The sequence below is a fragment of the Cebidichthys violaceus genome, unplaced genomic scaffold, assembly GCF_023349555.1.
Source record: "Cebidichthys violaceus isolate CVI_PGR_0920_01 unplaced genomic scaffold, fCebVio1.0.p SCAF_9, whole genome shotgun sequence".
Classification (NCBI taxonomy): domain Eukaryota; kingdom Metazoa; phylum Chordata; class Actinopteri; order Perciformes; family Stichaeidae; genus Cebidichthys; species Cebidichthys violaceus.
In genome coordinates this window covers 6,800,286-6,821,007 of record NW_027176975.1, presented here as the reverse complement: position 1 = coordinate 6,821,007, position 20,722 = coordinate 6,800,286, and the positions used below count along the sequence as shown (strand labels likewise).

The 20,722-nt window shown below is 39.9% G+C and overlaps 1 protein-coding gene across 3 annotated transcripts in view; it reads left to right on the top strand.

Moving 5' to 3' along the window:
- Nucleotides 1–20,722, top strand: part of pcsk5b (proprotein convertase subtilisin/kexin type 5b) — a 73,299-nt gene that overhangs the window by 12,292 nt on the left and 40,285 nt on the right. For all 3 annotated transcript variants that reach the window (XM_068704302.1, XM_068704304.1, XM_068704303.1), the window contains exons 3-9: nucleotides 3,467–3,619; nucleotides 6,825–6,968; nucleotides 7,959–8,035; nucleotides 11,866–11,954; nucleotides 12,729–12,901; nucleotides 16,183–16,395; nucleotides 17,705–17,805. In XM_068704302.1, the coding sequence (XP_068560403.1) occupies nucleotides 3,467–3,619; nucleotides 6,825–6,968; nucleotides 7,959–8,035; nucleotides 11,866–11,954; nucleotides 12,729–12,901; nucleotides 16,183–16,395; nucleotides 17,705–17,805 (950 nt within the window). The remainder of the gene's footprint in view (nucleotides 1–3,466; nucleotides 3,620–6,824; nucleotides 6,969–7,958; nucleotides 8,036–11,865; nucleotides 11,955–12,728; nucleotides 12,902–16,182; nucleotides 16,396–17,704; nucleotides 17,806–20,722) is intronic.

Genomic DNA, 20,722 nt, shown 5'->3' with positions numbered 1-20,722 from the left:
GTAGTAAAAAGACTTTTAGATGCCGTTACAAAGTATGTGTTTGAGACTTAATACGTTGTCAATTACATTGAACCTTTAACTTAAACCATATTGCTAATATAGCCGTGTGTGAATGAGCTGTCATAAGGCTGTCATTTCCCTCTTTTGCTGTGCAGAGGATTTTGGGACAGAATAGCCAAAAAAGCTTGCATACTGCAAAATACGACCGGATGCAGAAGGACATCCTGGTATTTTAGACATACTTAATTGATATATTATATATTGGGGCATACAACATTTTCTGCCATGCTAAATAGTACAGTAGTATGGGTATTGGAACTCACCATCTGACTATTTCAAACTTTGAGACTTGACTTAAACTTGTTTGTACTGACTTATGACTGTTGCTCTATATGAAAAATGTTAATGCTCACACTTGCTCTAGGTTACAGTTGTGGTCAAAAGTTTACATACACTTGTAAAGAACATAATGTCATGGCTCTCTTGAGTTTCCAGTTATTTCTACAACTCTGATTTTTCTCTGATAGAGTGATTGGAACAGATATTGGAACAACATATTTCTGCTTTACAAATGTTATATCCAAACTTGAAAAAATAAATAAATCTATCTTCTCTTTTTTTGTAATGACAATGTCTTTTCAGCCCATAGACCTGTAGAAGGTAATCAGATGAAAAACCTGAAAATGGTCATTTTTTGGCTGAACAGTTTCATCATCAGGAAGTGTCACTAAAGCTGAGGAAAGCCCAGAGAGTAAACAAATATCATCTGGACTATACTGCATACTAGGTAGATGAACATTGTAGTGTTTCTGTTCCTGCTGATAAAACAATGCATTAGAAGTGCTTTATGATCCTTTTTTATTCTCTGCATTAAGTCAGTATGTTGGATATGAAGTATATAGCAATAATAATGCCTGATACTTAAATGATCCTAAATCGCTTTACCATACCAGCTGACTGAGGTGGTGGGGATTGGGTGTCTTGCTCAAGGGCACTTCAGTAGAGTGGATGCTTCCCAAAAGGCAGATACATTAAACTTCAGGTTCCACTGTTGTTCCACTGTTCCACTGCTTTCGTTCATTCAAAATCTGAGGTGAACTACCCACTAATTGGGACCCAATTTCAGCAAAATAATTTCTTTTTTTACACCATCTGTGTATTTGTGGTGAGATGAGAGGCAGTGATGCATTCATTATCGGACCTTTCTTGAATAACCAAGTTACGCACAAGAGCAGATGAGAGTTGCACTGCTGATCAAAGATTGAGGTTGAGGCTATGCTAATGTTTGCTAATTGTAATGATACACCAGTGCTTTTGCATTGACACACATGCACAATTCCGGATGACGGCGTTGTTTTGGGGATAATGACTTGTGTAAATGGTTATTTTGAAACTCATGGTCCTGACAGAACTTTGAGTGAAGTGAGCTGAGACTTTGGCTGACGGAGGAACACAAAGCTAGAACAAAATATCTTGCTGTGTTTTCTTCTTTGTCTCTGTCTTTTCCCTGATTTGCCATTTATTTTTCTTCCACATTTCATATATTCTCTTAAAAGGGAGATCTACACTCTTGAGTTATTAATTATTCTGTCATTGACAGAATCATTTTCCTGCTCTCCCTCCATCACGATCTCTAAAGAGCTGCATAGTTGAGTTATTGAATCAATGTTATTTATAAAATCAATCATCCTCCATTCACTTGCTGTCTTTTGCTCTCACTTGCTATTTGTTTTCACTTCCCTCCTCTTCCAAGCTCTGTCTTTTTTTTATTGACTCTCCTGGGACTTGTTTTCTTCAGCTCTTTATCAACTCTCCTTCTCCGGTCTATCTTGTCTCGTTGCCTCCCTCTCCAACTCTCCAGAGAGCCAGGCAGATTATTTCAGTGCATGAGACCAGATAATCACTCTGCAGTCATTATGTCAGCTTTTCTCTCCTCTCTGTCTGCTCGAGCTGTATTGATGTGGAGAAACGTTTTGTCTTTGCAGTCAAACATGTTTCACATAGGACTCCTAGATCTGCCAAACTGAGCAACAAACCATTTTTTTTAGTGTGAGAATTTGATTCATCTGTTAGATTTTCTTTGTACATTATGGGTAGACACTTTATGTTCAGTGTGTTGATTGTTTCAGGAAGAGTGCACATTATTAACTGTATAAATAAGCATGAGCTCCACAACATCTCAGCTCAACATGGTGTGTTCCTGAAGTACATTTAAAGGATCATACTTTAGTCTGTGCAAGCTGGCACACAATCATATTCATGTGCAAACTTCAGTCTGAAGAATCAAAAAATTACATTACAGTAATATTTACATCTTCGAATGCTTTCATACAGCTTGACACGTGCCAGTTTTATGCCTGCTAATATTTAAATTTTTGTGTTGTCATCATAGCTGGTACATGTAAACTTCTCAGTCCTTTTAGACAGATGAAGTCTGCAGGAGTTAAGCTAGACTAAACATAAGATTTGAGGGTTTTAAAAAGAGATGTTCAGGGCCAAGCAAGTGGGTCCAGCCCTCCTGCTCAGATCCTGCAATGCTGATTTTGAAATCGGAAAATTCCGTCTGCGTGATACCTGCCAAGGAATGCCGTGCGCCTTGAAGCGAGCCCATAACATTTGAGAGATTGATGTTACCTGAGAGACATTTATGTCCTCAGTGCATATGTGTGTGTGTTAGTCTGTCCATTTTGCAGACTAGGAGAAATAAACTGATGGAGAGAAAAAATGTATTCCACTGCAAAACTCTTGTAGGATAACACTGGAATGAATAGTTTAACGTCTAGATGGCTAAAAAGATAATATATCAAGATTCTTATGAACAAAGGCTTTCTTGTGTAATTAATGTGCAATCATTTTTTTGTATTTTATTTTATTTTGTTGTTTTAACTTGCTCACCTAAACCACAATTAAATAGGGAAACTTCAAGTATAGAAAGCTGAAGTTATTTACAGATGATTCCTATTCACAAAATTACTTTTCAGCTGAGTGTTGTCACCTTTTGAAAATGTTCTTTCTTTTAAATGAAAACACCATTACAAGTGAAAGACCGCATTTCACTTCAGCAATGTTTGCTGCTCCAATGTCATCTGCCCTCATCGCTCACCCATAACAAAAATTCAATTCCCTTCTGCTGCTTTCTAATGTTTTGTCTGTGCTGGTCGGGCGCCACAGTGTACTAGCCATATCTTTTCTCTGGAGATGGTCATAAAAGTCAAAGAAGAGGAAATATAGCCACTGTGTGTTCACTTTTTTATTGAAGATGCAGCACCCATGTATAAGAAGACCGCAGGTTTCCCAGAACCATATATTTTCAAGATTGTATTCAACCATGAACACAATAATTAAAAATTAAGTTTGATGAAATTTCACCTGTTGACTGATTGTAATATGCATAAAGCAATTCTACTACTGTGTGGTATTCCTTGATTCCTACTTACTTTTTGTTATCTCTATCTGTGTGTTTCAGGTGGAGTGGATTCAGCAGCAGGTGGTGAAGAGGAGGATCAAGAGGGATTACAAGCCAGACCCGCCCTCTTCCCTGACTAGCCCCGCCCACAGCTACCCAGCCCAGAACAACATATTCTATAATGATGCCAAGTGGAGCAGCATGTGGTACATTGTGAGTACATCGTATACTGGTACCAGAGAAGTTATTTCTCTCTCTTTGCAGGACTACAGCACCAAAACAAGAATATCACAAGTTCAGAGGCAAATGGAGCCCAATATATTTTGGAGTCATCACTGCTGTTTGTATCTATTCTTCTTTGTCTACATTTGTGGAGTTTGTGGGTCAAAGGTCAGCCGAGGGCATTGCATGATACTGATTACTTCAGGGTCAGTGGAGATGAGGGATTTGTGTGTGTGTGTGTGTGTGTGTGTGTGTGTGTGTGTGTGTGTGTGTGTGTGTGTGTGTGTTTTTTACTGAATGAAATAACAGAGAAGCCATAGTGATGAAATTTTTGCATTTCCTCAATTTGAAAAGGGGCAACTTAAGGTCAAGCTGAAACATTCTGTGTTTGTCACAGGAAAGTCCACAGCGGGTGAAATATGCATGTCTCTGGGTTCCTGCATTTCAAAATCGTATCTCAGAGATTGTTTACACACACACACACACACACACTCGCACTCGCACTCACACAGGACATTCAAATTCTTATTGCCAGATTTGCAGGCTTATCATAAGTGTTTGCATACACCCTCGGATCATTGCTCTTTTAGTGTGTGTGTGTGTGTGTGTGTGTGTGTGTGTGTGTGTGTGTGTGTGTGTGCGCGCGTGTGTGCGCGCGTGTGTGTGTCCTCTGCTCTGTCAATTGTTTACTCAGTAGAGATAACGCCTAATACTTTGACCAGAGGTTTTAAATGTATTTTGTTAGCTTTAGGACAGAATGGTTTGAACTTGTGTGTTTTCAGGTTTACTAAGAAATGTACTTCCTCTAGTCATTTCTAAGTACCTGGTGTAGCATACGGTTGAAACAATTCTGCCAGTAAAATGAATCAGTTTGTTTGTCCATATGTATATTTTTGTATCTATTTTAAGATAAATCAAGAGACGCATGAGATTAACCAGTACCAGCGACTTTGAATCACATTGAAGCTGCATGCAAATTGTAGTTATTCTGTAGTAAAAAGACTTTTAGATGCCGTTACAAAGTATGTGTTTGAGACTTAATACGTTGTCAATTACATTGAACCTTTAACTTAAACCATATTGCTAATATAGCCGTGTGTGAATGAGCTGTCATAAGGCTGTCATTTCCCTCTTTTGCTGTGCAGAGGATTTTGGGACAGAATAGCCAAAAAAGCTTGCATACTGCAAAATACGACCGGATGCAGAAGGACATCCTGGTATTTTAGACATACTTAATTGATATATTATATATTGGGGCATACAACATTTTCTGCCATGCTAAATAGTACAGTAGTATGGGTATTGGAACTCACCATCTGACTATTTCAAACTTTGAGACTTGACTTAAACTTGTTTGTACTGACTTATGACTGTTGCTCTATATGAAAAATGTTAATGCTCACACTTGCTCTAGGTTACAGTTGTGGTCAAAAGTTTACATACACTTGTAAAGAACATAATGTCATGGCTCTCTTGAGTTTCCAGTTATTTCTACAACTCTGATTTTTCTCTGATAGAGTGATTGGAACAGATACTTCTTTGTCACAAAAAACATTCATGAAGTTTGGTTCTTTCATGACTTTATTATGGGTTAACAGGAAAAGTGACAAAATCTGCTGGGTCAAAAATATACATACAGCAACATGAATTAGCAATTTTGGTGACTTAGAAAGTTGTGTCAATGAAATAACTATGACAATGAAATTAACTTCTTGTGAGTGATTATGAGTGACTACAGCTGGTGACTTCTCTGAGGCCATTTAAATAGGGCTCATTGGATACAAACGCCCACAAACGCTACAATGGGAAAGTCAAAGGAGCTCAGCATGGATCTGAAAAAGCGAATCATTGACTTGAACAAGTCAGGAAAGTCACTTGGAGCCATTTCAAAGCAGCTGCAGGTCCCAAGAGCAACAGTGCAAACAATTGTTTGTAAGTATAAAGTGCATGGCACTGTTTTGTCACTGCCACGATCAGGAAGAAAACGCAAGCTATCACCTGCTGCTGAGAGAAAATTGGTCAGGAGGGTGAAGAGTCAACCGAGAACCACCAAAAAGCAGATCTGCCAAGAATTAGAAGCTGCTGGAACACAGGTGTCAGTGTCCACAGTCAAGCGTGTTTTGCATCTCCATGGACTGAGAGGCTGCCGTGCAAGAAGGAAGCCCTTGCTCCAAAAGCGGCACCTTAAGGCTCGACTGAAGTTTGCTGCTGATCACATGGACAAAGATAAGACCTTCTGGAGGAAAGTTCTGTGGTCAGACGAAACAAAAATCGAGCTGTTTGGCCACAATGCCCAGCAATATGTTTGGAGGAGAAAAGGTGAGGCCTTTAACCCCAAGAACACCATGCCTACCGTCAAGCACGGTGGTGGTAGTATTATGCTGTGGGGCTGTTTTGCTCCCAATGGAACTGGTGCTTTACAGAGAGGAAATGGGATAATGAAGAAGGAGGATTACCTTCAAATTCTTCAAGATAACCTAAAATCATCAGCCCGAAGGTTGGGTCTTGGGCGCAGTTGGGTGTTCCAACAGGACAATGACCCCAAACACACATCAAAAGTGGTAATGGAATGGCTAAATCAGGCTAGAATTAGGGTTTTAGAATGGCCTTCCCAAAGTCCTGACTTAAATCCCATTGAGAACATGTGGACAATGCTGAAGAAACAAGTCCATGTCAGAAAGCCATCAAATTTAACTGAACTGCACCAATTCTGTCAAGAGGAGTGGTCAAAGATTCAACGAGAAGCTTGCCAGAAGCTTGTGGATGGCTACCAAAAGCGCCTAATTGAAGTGAAAATGGCCAAGGGACATGTGACCAAATATTAGCACTGCTGTATGTATATTTTTGACCCAGCAGATTTGATCACTTTTTCTGTTAACCCATAATAAAGTCATGAAAGAACCAAACTTCATGAATATTTTTTGTGACAAAGAAGTATCTGTTCCAATCACTCTATCAGAGAAAAATCAGAGTTGTAGAAATAACTGGAAACTCAAGAGAGCCATGACATTATGTTCTTTACAAGTGTATGTAAACTTTTGACCACAACTGTAAATAGAAAATGTATTTATGTGGGCACATTCATAAAGTTTATGTTATACATCTGTCAGATGCTGATTTGCTTTTGTGTTTGTTTTGCCCCTCCTCTCTCCTTCATCATCTTCTCTCACTTCACCTCCTGCCACCGTCTCTCCAGCACTGTAACGACGACGTCCATAACTGTCAGTCAGACATGAACATCATGGGGGCGTGGAAGAGGGGCTACACGGGTAAAGACGTGGTGGTGACCATACTAGATGACGGCATCGAGAGGAACCACCCAGACCTCTTTCAGAACTACGTGAGTGTGTATGTATGCGCGTGTAGGGCGGCTATGAGTGGCAGTGTGTGCACGTTAAGTCTTGAGTAGTCAGTGCAATTTTATTAAAAAGGGTTAATCTTGGTATATGTTTGTGTATGAGCTTTGGGGGGTTATGTAAATGTTTAAGTAAATGTATGATTAAGATTAGAAATCTATCAAGAGTGATGCTATTTTATGTGGAAAAAGGGTATTTAGATGTGAAACAAATCAAAGATTATGATTATAGTATCAATAACATAGAAATTAGATTATGTGAGTAGGAATGAATTGTCCATTTTAACAATTGATTTAACCATGTTACAGAAAGAAAGAAATTCACATTACAGAAGTCAAATAATCAACTAGATTGTAATACTGGTGGTGATTTGGATTAGATATTCACTTGTCATGGATTACTTATTAAAGTAAAACTTCCTCAAACATGTGGGTGTGCAGGCATGCAGTGTGTACATGTTTATTTGTCTGTGGTTACATACTTTAATTTGCATGCAGAGGTATTTCTACCTCAGACCATGGCCAGATATTTAGAGCAACTTCTTGGCCTGAAGCAGCAGGTATGGCCATCAATCAACTGTGCAAATAAAATGTTTCACACTCTGTTTGACAGTGCCTGCGCTGCTGTTATTAGCTACTCTTAATGCCTGGATTTGTTTATGCCGAAGGGTGAGCGGCGCAGCAGATTGAGTTTGCTCTGATTGCATTCGATTTACAAAACTGTTGTGAGTGATGCTAATGTGAACTGTTTGATTGGGCTTGAGAAGCTTCTTGGCTACAGGTCTATCATTTATACACACACACACACACACACACACACACACACACACACACACACACACACACACACACACACACATAGTGTTGGACCTACATTTCTGATGAATTTGTTGGATGTTTTCTCTCTTCCGATCATTATTGCAACTCTCATTTTGGTGTTTGATGTACTAGTTTTGATTGCTGTGTCTCCTCCAGGACCCTCACGCCAGCTTTGATGTCAACGGTAACGATATGGATCCCATGCCTCGATATGACGCAACCAATGAGAACAAGTAAGAAAAACAATCGATAGCAGATCTAATGAGAGAGAGTAATTTGATTTTAACTGTTGCAATATGGTTCAGGCAAAATTTAGGATGTGGCTTTAGTGTTTTGGGGTTAGAGTCAGCCAAATGTTTTTTGTGATCGATTTTTACCAGAAGCTCTTTGCCTCACTATGTTTGTATTTGCTGAGCCCTGACCTTGTTGTGGGTGAGATGAGTTACATTAATGTATTTGATTGTGACATTTGTGGGTGGGTTGTGGTTTTTCTATTTGGAGGAATTGTTTTGTGTGTGTTTGTGTGTGTGGAGGAATTGTTTTTTGTGTGCGTGCGCGTGCGTGCTTGAGAGAGTGAGGAAAAAAGAGGGGCACATTTGTCTTGTGCTAGTTTGGCTCACTGAGTGATTTTTTTTTTTTTTTGTGTGTGTGTTTGGCTGCAGCAGCCCAAGTGCCTTGACAGTGGCTCAGTTCCTGCTGGTAATGCATTGTCTAAAAGACACATGAGGCCTAGAGATGCAGCTGAGTTGCTTTTCTTTTTAAAGCTGAATTCATTGTTGCCTATGATGTTACGTGTGTGGAAAGAAATTTGGTTCACCCTCTTTGACTTTTCATATTACTATTCTTTATCCAACAAATGATCTAATGGGATGGTCATTTTAGTTCAATCAAAACATGGAGGTCACATCTCCACTGGGAATAGGAAGTCTAATGAAATGGATTTCAAAGGTTGGTGTGTGGTGGCCTGCAAGAAAAAACTGGTCATCATGCCCGAAAGGCTGAAGAAACACAGTGCGTTAAGCTTTGTTTATACAAGCGCTTGGCACCGTAGACGGCGTGCGAGCTCCGAGCATGTACGGAGGCGTTTGTACTCTATGCGCTGTTTGTTGCATTATTCTCCAAAAACGCCAGAGGGCATGCAAAGAAAAATAACTGTGAAGAACAACAAAAGACAACGAGTGAAACCCATAGACTGTAGGTGTGATATACAGTCTATGGGTGTAACCAGCCAAAGGCCATAAACCAACCTCCACAATGCCGAGGAGGGATTGTAATTATCTGTAAACTCATATCTCATGTGCATGGACAATTTTATTGCCTTTGTACAAGCCCTGTGATCTCGCACGCCACATGCACCAACTTACAAAAATTCTGAGGAGCACGACCAAGTATCGCAACCACTACGCGCACAATGCGCTGGCTGTGATTACGCCTTTTTATGCTCACTTTAGCTTCATCTGAAACGTGTATTGTTGTCAAACTATGTGTTGGACAAGAATTATGTAACTCTTGTGGATTTTGTCTTTGTGTATGCACGTGTGTGTGCGTTTCCTATAAAACTAGGGGGAAAACATCAACAAAGCTGTTTATCTTGCAAATTGATTTTCACCACAACCTTCGCTTAACCTTCTCCAACACAAAGTGACTTTGACAAAATGTAAAAATAGATTTTCAATTGGAAAAACTGAAAACTATAAAGAAAAGAATAAATTATAGTTTTATTATTATAGTAGTAGTATACACAGCTATAAAATGGATGTGTATACCACAGAGAGATAAATGTGAGTTTAAGTGGCTGTATCCTTTGAAACTTTCAGAACGTTAATAAGTGTGTGTTTTGCATTTTTATTATTCTATGCGAGTGTGTTGAGTTTAAGTTGTTCTGACTGACTATTATCAATTGCACAAACATTATATAGTTCTGGTTGAAACCCAGAGAGATCCCTGAGTGACTGTGACACAGATGTGTAGAAATGGAAAATACAGGCAAACACCAAGAATGGAGTGACAACCAGACGATTTTATGGTTTAGTTTGTGTGGAATGAACTGAGTGAAGACTTTTGAAGCGTTTGGAAAGAGGGAGGCAGCAGTTTGGCTCATTAACTGTGACAAAGGAGCCCATGACTGATTTGCAGCCGTCTAATATGCTGTACTTCAACCCAAACAGCTAACTTTTCTGTAAACTTGTGAGCTCAATCATACTCTACTAAGGATACAATAAAGGTTTCCACATTTATACAAATGCTGTTCCATCTAATATCGGAAGGATTATGATATGAATTTAAAATAAATATATAAGTCATCGTTATGGATTCTCAGTTTTAAATGTAGAAATGGTGCTCGGATATCTGTGAAATGAGGAATGTACAAATCCTGTATCACTTTGACAAGTGATCAGAGATGTTGTTGACTTAATAGTTTGTAAATTCAGGAACTACATATCGTTAATGTTGTTGTTTGCTTTCCTACTGAGTAGATATATAATATTGTTACCACTCTGTTAAATATGAAGCTACCACCACCAGCCAATTAGCTTAGCATAACCACTGGCAAAAGGGAATCTACTTTTATTTGTATTTGTATTAACAAATAATATCTTGTTTGTCATTTACCAACATTTTGTTACTTGTAGACAGAGCCGGGCTAGCAGTTTCCTCCTTTATCCAGTCTTTGTGCTAAGCTAAGATATCCGACCTCTGGCAGTGTCTTCATATTTACTGCTGCCTACAGACCAAGTGATATCACTCTAACTCGTGGCAAGAAAGTAAATAAGCATATTTCCCTGAATGACAAAGTATTCCTTAACGTTTGTTTGTACTCTTCTGATTTCAACTTTCTATAATTTGTGGATATAGAAATTCTTTCCACACTGTGTTTAAGACTGTGTAGGCAGTGAGGTTGAAAGCTAAGTTATTGTCATTTTGTTAGGTGGGAAGAAAGGTTGAAAAACACCTCAATAAATTAGTGATAAGTTAAAGAAAAATGCTCAAACCTGTAGGAGTATGTTGTGTGGTTTACTGTGCTTTTGTGTGGTACAGTAAAGCACTGTATTGTGGGACAGATTGTGGGTGAAGAAAAGTGACAGATATATAATTCCTATTTCTGAGCGTTTTTGATGAAGTTGCCAAGCGTGGATGTTGCTGTTTACACCGTAGGTACATGTGGACAGTGATGATTTTCAGTGATATATTTTAAACCTTTGATCATGTTGCTAAATAACTGTTTACCTGAAGTCATCAAGTTGCTGTGAAACAGATTGTGCTCAGTCTGAGTGCTTCCCTGGACTTTAAAACTTCCCTGTGTCTTCCCGGGGGGGTAGGACAGCTAGATGCTGGGTTTCCATGGCAGCGGTCAGAGCTGTTTCCGGGGGGTGTTGTGATGCAGATGTTCTCTGCAGGTGGTGTGTGCATGCGTGTAAGTGTGTTTGTGCCGATCCAGAAAGTGGTGTTTGTGAGGAGGCGGCAAACGCAAACATTTTTATGTTTGTTTACGCTTGTTGCTGACCCAGGCCGATTGTCACCACTGCAGTGTGTGTGTGTGTGTGTGTGTGTGTGTGTGTGTGTGTGTGTGTGTGTGTGTGTGTGTGTGTGTGTGTGTGTGTGTGTATTTAGCGTAGTCTAACCTTTCACAGTTGTTGGACATTGTTTCAGCTGTTATTGTTTCATTGTGTCTATGTCCGTTTGTGCGTGGATGCTGTACTATGTCAAAAAAGGTCCAAACTGTGCTTCTGTTGGTGTGCATTTGCTCATTGGGGACCATTGGCATTGAAGAATGTTGAACTACCTCTTTTTCTGTTCTCTTTTAGGCCTGTGAGGAAACGGCAAGAATGATAGAAATATTTATAGTGTTTGCTACATTTGTAACACTTATTACTCTCAAACAATTTTGTTAAGGATTGCGTCAACAGGAATGTCCACATCTATCTGTGAAAATGTGTACATGCAAGAGCCCTTGCTTTCCACTTCAAAAGCTGCATGTTTATCTGGTAGTGTTTCTGTGCTCTCATGCTTGTGTATGTTCTACATTTGTATAGTAAGCTGTTCATTCTCAATCTTTCCTCAGACACGGGACACGGTGTGCAGGCGAAGTTGCTGCAGCCGCAAACAACTCCCACTGCATTGTGGGGATTGCCTATAATGCCAGAATAGGAGGTGAGTGATATTTTGTCTGGTTATTATTCCACCAACAGGGATTAAATATAATGAACGCTGTGTTTTTAGTTTGTATTTCTTTCACTGATTGATCGTGTGCATATGAACCACACACCATTGCGATGGCATCATGGTGATGCCTGACTGCTTCTGCACACTTTCATTCTTATGAACGCAACAATTAAAATCAATATGTGATAAGAACTTGAATTATAGAAACCTATATCGAGATCTTGTTGCAGAAATTTGCATATTAAAGAGGACCAACGTATTTGATTAAATTGTACATTACATAACATTACATTATGGTCATTTTGCAGACCCTTTTTATCCAAAGCGACTTACAATTCAGTATCTATCTACCGTAGGCACAGCTATTGTAACTTCTAATGCTTGAAGATACAGAGTTTGTCTAATACAACCTGGTGTTGTGTGGGACAAGCATACTGTAATACTTGTTAATTGATGTATTAATTAGCTTAATTAATTACTTTATTTGTCTGACTGTTTTAATCTATTATGACAGGACATTAAGCAGGTAGACTGGCTGTTTCATGCATATTAATAAACATCTGGAATGAAATACATATAACATAGCTTAAAGTAGCTTGTGCATGTATGATTTCTCTCTCTCTCTCTCTCTGTGTGTGTGTGTGTGTGTGTGTGTGTGTGTGTGTGTGTGTGTGTGTGTGTGTGTGTGTGTGTGTGTGTGTGTGTGTGTGTGTGTGTGTGTGTGTGTGTGTGTGTGTGTGTGTGTGTGTGTGTATATATAAGGTGTGCGAATGCTGGATGGCGATGTAACAGATATGGTGGAGGCAAAGTCTCTGAGCCTCCAGCCGCAGCACATTGACATCTACAGTGCCAGCTGGGGACCTGATGATGACGGAAAGACCGTGGATGGACCAGCATCTCTGGCCAGGCAGGCCTTCGAGAATGGCATCCGCATGGTAGGTGCATGCATACACATTTACATACAGATCAATGTACAAATGAACATGTGCTTCACTGCTCAGCCAAGACTTTGGCATTGGTATTCATTTGGTTAGAAAAGATATGTTTCACGCTCATGGACTCGTATCTCAACGTCCTGCCTGGCTGTCTACTTGTGAAGCTCCTTCGGACATTAGCGAGCAGCCCTGGTCTGTTCGCATATATTCATCTACATATTCATAGCGTATTTTGCATAACGACAAGCTGCCGCTTTGTTGTTGGCTGGGTGGAGTAGAAAAGCTATAACAGAGGTTAAGAGGGGTGAAGTCATTTACTGGTCACGTCTCACTCACTCACACACACACACACACACACACACACACACACACACACACACACACACACACACACACACACACACACACACACACACACTACATCTACATGTTTATAGAGTTTGCTACTCCTGGCTTTCTGCCATTTGGTTAAACAGATGTAGCCCTTTGATGAGGTGAGACAGAAAGACAGAAACTGAAAACTTTGACTTGAAGGCTGACTGCCTTTGGCATGTTACAAAAAAGAGAAAAGAGAAGGGAACAAAGGTACGGACAGGCAGGGTGTGTGAGTAGAATAGAGTCCCTGCGCTCCTGACAGGCTGGCCTTTTAAGTTGACAGAGGTGAGGGAGATATCTGTCCAACTGGTACAAGTTGGGCATGTGTATGTGGCTGCGGGCCCTGTGTGTGTTTGTCTGTGTGTTTGTGAAGCTGAGGGGATATGACAAGCTTGTAAGTGTATCATGTACCTATGTGACTCTCTGAAGAGACAGTTGATCACAGAGAGCCGAGGTGTTAGAGATACCACTGACAGCTGTGCAGAGTGCTGTACTCGACTTGTGTTGTAGAATGTGAAAAACTGTAAAAAAAAATCATGTCTCTACGTTGTTTATTCTTCCTCGAAGACGTATTTTTAATTAAACTAACCCTATCTGTGTGTGTATATAGCTCTCAATCATAGAAGTGATGTCCATCAAAAATATTTCTTACTTTACAACTCTATGCTTTTTTAGGGCATTTTAGAACTACAATTAAGCATTATTTTCATCGTTGATTAATCTGCCACTATTTTCTGCCATTCTGTAGACTAAACAAACAGTTGATAAAAAACAAACAAAAAAAAAACACCACAACAATGGACAATTTCCAAGAGCCCAAGATGACCGTTGCAAATGTTTTGGTTTTGTTCCCCATCAGTGCAAAACCTGAGGATTCAATTCACAAATATATGATTTTATAAAAATGTAAAAGACAAAAGTAGAGAAATGTTAAAAATGTGAATGCTTGTCATTTTTGCTAGATAAAATAATCAATCACTGAAACTGTTAATGATGAATTTTATGACAACTGACAAATTAATTAATTGACAATTCTTGTCACCAATGAATTGTTTATTCTTTAGTCTCTGCGCTCCTTCGATCTGTTGATGACGATTGGATTGCTGTGCATCAGTTTCACATTGTTTCTCTACTCTCCCCTCCTTCATCTTCCTCTGTCCTTCTTCCTCTCTCTACCCACTGTTTCCTCTCCCTCTCACTCTTTGTCCCTTCCTTTCTTTCAAAGCACTCTCCATCGCTCTCATCTGTCAGCGTTTGCTCCTGTCTGATCTCCCTCTCACTCAGAGGGGCTCCACTTCCTTATCACTGCCTGACAGAAGCACCCTTTTGAAGGACTCCCTTCCACCTTTATTATCTCTGTGTGTGTGTGTGTGTGTGTGTGTGTCTTTTTGACAAACAGTTTGAATCGCAGTGTCAGTCAAGTTTGTCAGATACCTTTTTGCTGACTCCTGGCTGAACTTTGCCGTGACACCTCAGTCGGACGTCACCAGCACCGTAACTAGCTCAGTGTGTCTTCACCAGGTCTGGGTTTAGGTCATTTTCAACTCTGTCAATTTTAGAAAAAAAAAAGAAAAGTTAACGGCATTTGGCTTGAGATTTCAAATGAGAAATAATTAAGACTGAAAACTCTTATTAGTAAATTAGTTGGCATCTTTATTCACAGTTTTAGTCAATGTGAAGCTCACTCTGAGCTGGCCCGCGTCTCAGGGATCATTTGATTTTTATTTTAGATATACTGTGTAACCTCTTCTGGAAACCTGGATTTGAATATTAAACAGCTGCCTGGCTGCTCATATAATGTTCCTCAGTTAAAACAAATGTCCATATGTGTGCAATGTTCAGCCAAAGTTTGGTGAAATGCAAAACATGCACAATGAATCATTGAAAAACTCTGCCTTTGTTGTGTGTCTTTTCATGAATATTTTGTGGCTTTATTGATTTGCTTCCTTTCATAGTTGTGTACAATGAAGTTAAATTTTTTTGTGGGCTGTTGATGCATTCTTAAAGTGCAGGTAATGACATTGTATGGGTAATAATTTCAAAAACTTACAAGCTTAAAAAGATTGAGTGAAACAGACAAAAATGATTAAACAACAATAGAACTGGGTAAACACAAGGTCCAAACTGCAAGGATGCAAAAAATGATAAACAAATAAATAGGAGTCAAAGATTAGAAAAGGACCTTATGGTAAACATACGTTTAGGAGGAGATTTATAAGAAGCTGCAGCTATTGCCTTCAAGAATAAAATTAAGTAAAACACATATAGACACAATTTTAGTCTTTTCATCCCATATTGATATACAAATCTTACTGCTGAAACCAATGTGGAAAAAGAAAGCTAAATTCAAGCATCAGACAAGATGCAATAACATGTCCTATTAACAATTCAAACATCTTTTAAAGCAATGTTCTGTATCTAATTTATTACTCGTTAATATGACATTATTCTAGTGATACATTATGTACATGTCAGTCAGTAGATTAACTCTTGTAACTTTTGCTGCTGTGGCACTGATATCAGGAGAGATGGAAATACACCTCAGTCCGAGATCGAAAAACATCCTCACTAACACAGCAGATATAGGAAAGAAAACACCACTTTATTCAGCCCAGTAGAAACATTATGATTACTGAACTAGGTTCAAGTCACAGTTACCAGACATTTACAGGCTGCTGAGGCTTTGCTGCCTTCTGATCTTTTCTGCATCTCTGACTGTTGCTGATCACTTCTTCGTCTTACAGTGGTTTTCCACACTGAACACATAACTTGTTACTCTGACAGAAATTAAAAGAACATTTTCAAATATCAAGCCAAAACAAAGCCTGATGAAGAGTAAGTACCTCTTAGTGCTAAAACAAATCTGCAGCCTCTTACTGTATCCTCTCTGCTTCTTTTCCTGTTAGGGGAGAAAGGGTCGTGGCTCTATTTTTGTGTGGGCTTCGGGAAACGGCGGGCGCAGCAGAGACCATTGCTCCTGCGATGGCTACACCAACTCCATCTACACCATCTCCATCTCCAGCACAGCTGAAAGCGGACGCAAGCCATGGTACCTGGAGGAATGCTCGTCCACACTGACCACCACCTACAGCAGCGGGGAGAACTACGACCGAAAGATTGTAAGGAAATTGTGTGTATGTTTTTTAAAACTGCTGAATGCACAGACATGACTTTTTTAAATGAGTTCCCGTGGCCTGATTTTACTGCAGGGCCAGAACGCGTATTAGTTCTTCACTGATGTCCAAAGTTCTACCACTGTGTTTTGTGCTTGATTGAAATTTCGACAAGATATCTGTTTTCCATCTTTAAATGTGTGACACACCAACTTGCTTGTGTGTGTGCTTTGTGGTCCAGTGGTGTGGCCTGGTTTCACCCACATTGACCAACTCACTCCCATGCTCCACTTGGATAGACAGTGACAGTTGTGCACTGTGAGCTAGCTTGTCTGGCAGTGTTCTGCTACATTCCTCATTCTGATGCTACAGACGGACACACACACACACACACACACACACACACACACACACACACACACACACACACACACACATTCTCTACAGTGTCCCCCTGGCTTAGTACTGTAGAACCTCATATATCTGAATGTCAGTCTAATCTACTTGAGCGCACACTGTCCTGTCTACTTAATGCTGTTGGACCACTTTCACTTTTTACTTAACCATTTCAGATTCTGCGTGTGTATATTCAGATAATCCCTCAAACCTTTTGGTCCAGGAGAGGCCCTTTGATGAGGGCTCATACTGGAAGTTAGACAAGCTTTTCTTGGCTGACTGACTGTCGAGCTGTCTTGAGTTGTTGGCTGTTTAAAGTCCAAACAATGAAGCGAACATACAGCGCTTTAACAACATGCTTTACTACTCCTTCTTCCCTCTTACTTGTGGCCTTGGATTCTCCTTGGGGATTGAAATCATTCCTTTAATTCTTGGGGAAACGGGTGATTAGTGTAGTTGTGTGTGAATATCTGTGTGTGTGTGTGTGTGTGTGTGTGTATGTGTGTGTGTGTTGTCTGTAGTGAGGCAGTGTATCAAGGCTGGAATGTGAGTTTCAGGTGTGTCTAAACCCTTCTGATCCTCATGACTTCAATCTCTCTCTCTTTCTCTCTGTCTCTGTCTCTGTCTGTCTGTCTGTCTGTCTGTCTGTCTGTCTGTCTGTCTGTCTGTCTGTCTGTCTGTCTGTCTGTTTCGTTCTCCCTCTCATCTTTCCAATACTGTCACTATTCTCTCTTCTCTTCCTCTAACTCCACATCTGTAACGGTCTACTCTTCCTCTTCTTTAACTTTTTTATTTGGGTTGTTTCTTGTCTTTTCCCTGCTCCTTTTTCTCTGTCTTCATTTCTGTAATTCCTCTTCATCTCTCTTTCCCCCTTGTCTAACTCTGTCTTCACACTCACTCTCGTCTCCTCTGTTTGCAGATCACAACAGACCTGAGACATCGATGTACAGACAGTCACACAGGGACGTCGGCCTCGGCTCCCATGGCTGCTGCCATTGTTGCTCTGGCACTAGAGGCAAAGTAAGATCCACTTAACCTCATCCCTTCGCTTCATCCCTTTCCCCCTTGCTTACCTTCTAATGCCGTCTTGTCCTCTGGCCTCATTGATCTATATGGGGAACATGGGATGCATTTTCTCACAAGCACATCGTGTTGAGAAGTTAAACAAATTGAAATGTTATTCTGGATGGTGGGCGAGAGAATGTAATGTAAAGAGTACAGGCAATTAACTTGCATCTATATAGTGATGTATTCACATTTACTGATTACATCTGCAGCTGGCAGGGGTGCTTTGTGGTACTGAATAAAAGGAGTCATCTGCTGTTAATATTTAACTGTTATTTTGGATGCCAGGCCAACATCAATAGTGGACAGTTTGTTGATGTGACAAACCATCATTTTTCCAAGTATATAAACTTTGTTTGATTAATCCTTTCCTCCAGTGCACCTTCTGAGAGGGTTTAAGGTGAGTTTGGGTATAGAGATGCACTACGCTGATGCCTTTTTCAGTAAACTATAGATAAAGTGTATGTGCAGTCTTCTTTGGTATACAGTACTTGTGTGTTTTTCAGGTACTTGCCTGCTTGTGGATTGTCATCTCAGTCAGTGGTGAACTGTGCTTGAACTTTAACAGAAGAAAGCGCTCCATTTAGTAGTGCCAGCTATATACAGCTGAAGTGTGTACATACTGTAGCCTGTCTTACCCGAGCTGGGACTTTGATAAACACAATATATTGCAGTACCAGCTCCTCTGTAATATCACAATGTTGTCTTGGGATCCTGAGACTGAGGTGTTTGCATCCTTTACTGCAGACCTTTGAATCTGAGCTGTTCTGCTTTCTGCAATTATATGGCTGTTCCAATGAGGGCACATGTTTCCTCTCAGCTGTCTTTACAATATCATGACATCATAAATAGATATAGAATATGACTGATTACTTTATGTCAGATGGTTGTCTTGAGCTAGTGATGTCATCATTATTGTGGGCAAAATATTGGGATTATTGATTCCAAGACCAATTTTTCCCTTTTTTGTTGTTTTCAAACATATCAATAATTTAGATCTTGGTTTCAAGATATCCTTTGTGGCAGAATTTCATCCTTTCTGTAACAAGCAGGGCTACCCACAGATATTTGTGGCCAGGTGCTAACATGCCAAACACTTCTGCTACAGGGTTCTGGAGTGCCGATTTCAATGTTGGCATTTTCAGAGATGAGAAAAGAGCCAGATTTTAAAATTGTTTTATTTTCAATGGCTTTCCCTTATGCCTTCTAGATGCCCTGGTAGCTTCTTGTGTGAAACACTGCAGATGCCTGCCCTGCCTGCCCCTCTTTGGAACCTGTTGATGTTCTTTATTTGTGATAAATTAATTAATCGGAGTGAGTGCAGTGCAGGTGCAGAGACTGTGAATTGGTCTTCACCCCATCATCACATGTTGAGCGGCTCGGTAAGCTGAGGTCACTTCATTTAACCTGGATAATCCAATCCAAATCCTCCCAGTAGAAAATATTCTCGGTTTCCAGGCAGTGCTGGGCACATAAGCCTGTTTCCTCAACAAGATTATCACACACTGCTTCTTACCTGCTTGCTTTCTTCTCCTAGCTCTCACTTCCTCTGTCGTGCGTGCTGAGCTTCCACCACTGTCATGAAGGTCTTTTTTTTTTTTTTTTTTTCTCCTCCAAGGCAAACACTCTTTCCTTCCTTCCATCCTTTTGTTCACTTTCTCACATGGATAAACCTGCATGCATGCACATGCAGGCAAAGAGGAGAGGATGAAAGGGAGAGGGAAAAAAGCTTAGACAAACTGTGCAATACTGATCGTATCTGCTCTTATCTGGTGAATGAAAGCGAGCAAACTCTGTGTGATAAACATGTCAAGACGCCATTACGCTAGACTTCTTTTTGCTCTCTGCTGTGAGGTCTTTTCCCTTGGTATGAGAGTGGATTGGAACATGTTGCTCCGGAAAACGGTCTCATGCTCCGTTCTCTGTACATTTTGCCAAGTTTAAGATGTTTTAAGTCATCACATGATTTATCTATTTATGAGTCTGGCACAGCAAGCAGCAAGGTTTAAGAGCTTCAGAAACTTATATTTCTATCCCCCTTTCCTTTTCTCCTTGGAAGTGAAGACATGGTAAAGTGAGGGAACATGGAGACAGGACTCTTCAGTGAGGAAATTAGGAGGGATAAACAAGAAATGAGCAAGGATAACCTAAGGATGTCATCTACTAAGAGGTTACATTCGTCTGCTTTAAACTTCAAGCTAGAGAAGATGATATTAAATGACCAAAAATGCTGATTATAGTTCAGTGGGTAAACTACCATCACTGGACTGAACCAAGGTGAGATGGAGAGGGCCTATTGACATTTTTGACTCTTCATTTTCCTTCTTGCTTTCTCCCTGCAGATTACCCCATGTGTGTTTTCATCCATAATTACACTTAAAAGAAGCATCAAGAAACTCACATTAGACGACCTCTTTTGCTGTTGGTTTTCCCCAGTATGCAAGCTACTCCATTAATTAGTTTTGGCTTGTTTATGGGAAGGGTGTCGTGGCCTAGATAACGATGCCAAAGTCACTTTTAATTAATGACCATAAAACATGTATGGAACCATAATTATACAGTGGCAGCTAAGCCTATTAATAATGATCTGTACATTAATTATTCTGACTTGTATATCACTTTTCTGTGCTACCATCCTGTAATTGTTTTTTACTTTATGTTATATTTTCAACTTTTTAATAAGTATATGTTTTTCAGTTAGTTTTGACAAGTGTGGGCTCATTTAGGCCATTAGTGAACAAAGTGTAACAAAATATCGTTTGTCTTAGCTACTGTTTTATGGGCATTAAAGGGGTGTGATAGTTTAAGTTCACTGCAGGTAGGGGAAAAGAAGACAATTTCTTTCCATCTTCCAATATTTCCTTGTTTAGTC